The 4735-nt window shown below is 40.8% G+C and overlaps 1 protein-coding gene across 1 annotated transcript; it reads right to left on the bottom strand.

Annotated features, from left to right (window-relative positions):
• Nucleotides 1-578: 578 nt before the first annotated feature.
• LOC308291286 (uncharacterized protein) lies at nt 579-4362 on the bottom strand. Its single transcript, XM_080733269.1, has 2 exons — nt 4226-4362; nt 579-1937 (listed from the first exon to the last, which is right to left on the bottom strand). Exon 2 carries the CDS (start codon nt 1924-1926, stop codon nt 1000-1002), a length of 927 nt encoding a protein of 308 aa, XP_080589395.1. The 5' UTR covers nt 1927-1937; nt 4226-4362; the 3' UTR covers nt 579-999.
• Nucleotides 4363-4735: the final 373 nt, after the last annotated feature.

The following is a 4735-nucleotide window of genomic DNA, read 5'->3' as shown; positions in this document are numbered from 1 at the left end:
GGTATATAAATGACATAGTTCAATGTTGAAAATGGGTGGTTCTCCACTTTAAGGTTTCTTTTCTACTTGCCCTGCAAGTACTTCTGAGTCTTCTCAGACCTTGCAGATCTCTACAAGCAAACAGTCCATCACATCGACTTGCATGTCGGTTTATAGAGGTATTTTTCTGTGCACGCGACTCCATACAAGAGATTTTTATGTGCACGTGAACTGTGTGATCAAACAAAATGTACATGACTTATTTAATTGTGTCATTGCAGTCACTTTGAAGACAAGGATGGTAACATATGAAACACCTTTACACTCGCACTAAACATAAAGCAGGGAGAGACGAGCCTAATAATCAGTCAGGTGAAATGTTAACTCTCACACAAAAAAAAAGATCAACATAAATGGTTACCATTTACAACAGATTGAGAAAATTAACTGATTCACTGCCATTGAGGAATTTCTGACAGCATTGCCTTTTGTAGGCCTACAGCGCCAGTGACGGATATGACAGGGTTATTTATTCCACAAGTTAGCGAACAGTGCCATCTGGTGTAAAAACATTGGAATCACACCAAAACACAAGATATGACATCATCGAAGAAACACATCTCCATCCGCTTCCTGTTTAATTCTTTCAAAGAATCTGCTTTTTCTCCACCTCTCTTTGTTTGTCAAAACAGTGCATTTTTCACTCAGCCATGACTATGGATTCCAAGGCTCAAACAAGTGGCAGTGTTTTTCCACGTTAGCACAGAAAGCTGTGTCTGTGTCTTAACAATAGTCGATCGAAAAACAGAAAAATATTTTGTGACAACTTGAAAAGGTAAGGACAAAAGAAGACACAATGAGTCCCATCCAACATGCAGGCGTTTGATTTGATCCCGCCAGGGAGCTCGTTTGTAGAGGCAATTTATTTCCTCCTTGGTGTGAATAGGTTGCTGTGAACATAAACGACTGAAACTCTTAAGTGGAAACTGTTTTATCTATTGTGGACACGCTGGTGCCTTTTCAGGCCACCTGACTCACTGAAACAGTGTTTACAAGGGAAATCTTTTTTTCTCCTGTGGGTTTACCCTGGTGGGTCTTCAAGTGAGTTGAGCGACTGAAACTCTTGTCACAATGTTTACAGTCGAAAGGTTTTTCTCCAGTGTGGTTACGCTGGTGTATTTTCATGTCAGATGACCGACTGAAACTCTTGTCACAATGTTTACAGTCGAAAGGTTTTTCTCCAGTGTGGTAACGCTGGTGTGTCTTCAGGTTAGATGACTGACTGAAACTCTTGTCACAATGTTTACAGTGAAAAGGTTTTTCTCCAGTGTGAACACGCTGGTGTGTCTTCAGAGCAGAAGACTGGTTAAAATCCTTGTCACAATGTTTACAATGGAAAGGTTTTTCTCCAGTGTGGTTACGCTGGTGTGTCTTCAGGTTAGATGACCGACTGAAACTCTTGTCACAATGTTCACAGTCGAATGGTTTTTCTCCAGTGTGGTTACGCTGGTGTGTCTTCAGGTTAGATGACCGACTGAAACTCTTGTCACAATGTTCACAGTGGAAAGGTTTTTCTCCAGTGTGAACACGCTGGTGTGTCTTCAGGTGAGATGAACAGCTGAAACTCTTGTTACAGAGTTTACACTGAAAAGGTTTGTCTCCGGGGTGGACACCTCCACTGGTCTCCTCCCAATCATCACTGTCTTCAGTGACTTCAGTGTCAGATTCGAGTTCAACTTCAAGTTCAACTTCAGAGCAGTGTGAAGATTTGTCTTCATCAACTTCACTTTTCACTGCTAGTAATGTCAACGTTGATCCAACAGGCTCTTCTGGTCTTAGAAGTATCTCCTGTTGCTCCTCTTTAATGTGTGGAGGCTCTGCTTCCTCCTGGAGCAGACTGGAGCTCCTCTCCTCTTCAGGAGAATCCTCCTCTTTACAGTAAACCATTTGCAGGGTTTCTAGGAGCAGAAAAATACAAATAGTGAACACTGGGTTGCTAAGATGTGGATCCATCTTTCCATTTACCACGTACAAATCCTGATTCGCACAGGATTAGTTTTATCAGAGGACGCCTGGTGATTTGTAATAGTCACTGAGGAACAGGCCTGGAATGGCACAAAGGCAAAATGCCAGGGCAGGAAGGCCATAAAATAGAACAATATTTTAGTTTAGTCCATTGAAATAAGGACAGTTAAGGATGATTTAAATTGCATATGTAGACTATCTGCTGTGAAATAAATAAATGGGTATTTACAATCTGATCCATGCTCAGCCCTTCACAAATCAAAGATACTGGAATGGTTTAAAAATGGGGAATAGAATAGATGACAAGAAAGAGACAAAAATAAAAGAGTCTACATATTGACAAGACAGAGACAAAGAGAAAGTAGTAGTCAGCCATCGCCTTCATGGCCTCCCTGAAATTCCTGCCCTGCTGAGGACATCTGTTTTTTTTAATCCAGTATGAATCAACCATGTCTGTACTAATAACTGTCATTGTGGTTCAAGATTAATTTATTTGGTCCAGAGTAGTCCGAGCGTTTCAGGCCAGAATCGTGCACTTTATGAAAGAAGCATGACATTTGGCACACAGTTAGAACATGCCATATGGAACATTTCTGGCTATAGGGGCATCGCAGATTTGTCTTGGGAAACTTGTGGGAGCCAATTAGAGTTGGGCTCTCATAGACTTTAATATTATAGTAAAATAATACAAAAATGTGCTTTAAGTAGCATGTGAGGGGTCAAACTAGGTGTTGTTCGGGATTCTGAATCCAATGCAGGCATTTGTTTTGCACGAAAAACCTTCCTTTCCGGGAAACGGACGCCAAAAAACTGTGAAAAGTGATGACTCATCAATAAACCATAGTTTTATCACTTTTATGGTGTCCGTTTTTAGCCCAAGGAATGTTTTTCCTGCAAAACAAATGTTTGCATTGGATTCAGAATCATGAAAAACACCTAGTTTGACCCCTTACATGCTACTTAAAGCATATTTATTTTTTTGTATTATTTTACTCTATAGTAAAGTCTATGAGAGCCCAACTTTGATTGGCTCCCACAAGTTTCCCAAGAGAAATCTGCAATGCCCCTATAGCCAGAAATGTTCCATATGCAGGGGTTGACACTAAGGTCTCAGAGGTACTTGCCCATCGGGCAAGTACAGGTCATGTTCTACTTGCCCGAAGTTAATGCCCACTTGCCCGAAAAGTAAATCGTCCTTTATAAAATGATAGGTACGATTTTAATTACCGCTCAATTTAACACTTATTTCTTTACTTTCTGGGCCTGTGCGATAAAATGTCATACCTCAATACCTCCAAATCCAAATACCAAATACTTTAGCTATGATTGAATATGTCTATGGGTTCACACTTATTTTTTATTTTTAAATGTAGCAACAGTAAAAACAGCACATTATAGGTAAATAGTGCTCTTATTTTACATTCCACAGACCAGAAGACACAGCGCACTGGCCACGTTCAGGTGTTTAGACAGATATCTCATGTTTATAGACATTTGTGTCCCCTCTCAAATGAGCACTTGCCCTGTCGGGCAACCTGAAAGCCAACTTCACCTGCCCTGACGTTTTATTTACCTGCCGGGGGCAGGTGGGCAAGCCTTAGTGTCAATGCCTGCATATGGCATGTTCTAACTGTGTGCCAAATTTCATGCTTCTTTCATAAAGTGCACGATTACATCAAAATACTGCCCGAAACGTCTGCACTAGAGGGAAATTTGTCTTGGACATGCAGGCTGCTACATAACATACAGCAGGACAAGACAGACAGGAAGAAAGAAAATTACAAGGAATAGTACAAAACACACAGTGCTGACATACAGGTCAAGTGCATGCATTACATCACATTACACTAGAGTAACCACACCCCACTAACGGTCTGAGTTTAACAAAGTAACAGATATGGGAATAAATGAGTATTTGTATCTATTCAGATGTCTTTTCTTGTTTTTGACTGGGACTCTGTAACGTCTGAAGACAACAACATTAGAGCAGCACCTTCAGCTTTTAAAGCTGATATATCGCAATAGTATCGCAATAGTATCGTATCACAAAGATTGGCAATATATCGTGATACTATTGCATCGTGACCCAAGTATCGTGTATTGCATCGCAAGATTCTTGCCAATATCCACCACTACCTGAGGGTAGCAGTTCGCTGCTCATAAACAGAGGTGCTTGTCCTATCATCTATAAGGTGTAATAATTACAGGCCAAATTACCTACCATAATCATCACAGACGTCCTCTGATTAAAACGAATCCCGTGCAAATCGACATCTCCGTATTTCCAACTTTTTTCAAGTGTTTTTTTTTTTTCTCAGGCAGCACCAGGGAATACAGCAACGGACAGGTGGACGGAGGAACCACACACACACACACACACACACACACACACACACACACACACACACACACACACACACACACACACAATACACTGAAAGTAGCCTGTAATAATCAATGCCATAACCATATTGCGAATTAAAAAAAAGGCTAGCATGAACATGAACTGTAGGCAGGGGTGTGCTGTGGATTTTTTTAACTGGAGCGTTCGCAGCATGGGTACGTGAATGATACCCGATTGTAATAACCTCTTTAATGTGTGAAAATACTTACTGAGGTGTGGGTGGTCTTCATTTTCCTCTTGTTTAATAGAAATGTCTCCAGGCTCCAGTTTAATAGTGATGTCTTCAGGTTCCTCCTTTTTAATAGAAATGTCTCCAGGTTCCTCCTG

The sequence above is a fragment of the Nannobrachium achirus genome, assembly GCF_963921795.1.
Source record: "Nannobrachium achirus genome assembly, chromosome: 9".
NCBI lineage: Eukaryota > Metazoa > Chordata > Actinopteri > Myctophiformes > Myctophidae > Nannobrachium > Nannobrachium achirus.
The sequence above is the reverse complement of the archived record's forward strand: the minus strand, read 5'-3'. Positions and strand labels throughout refer to the sequence as shown.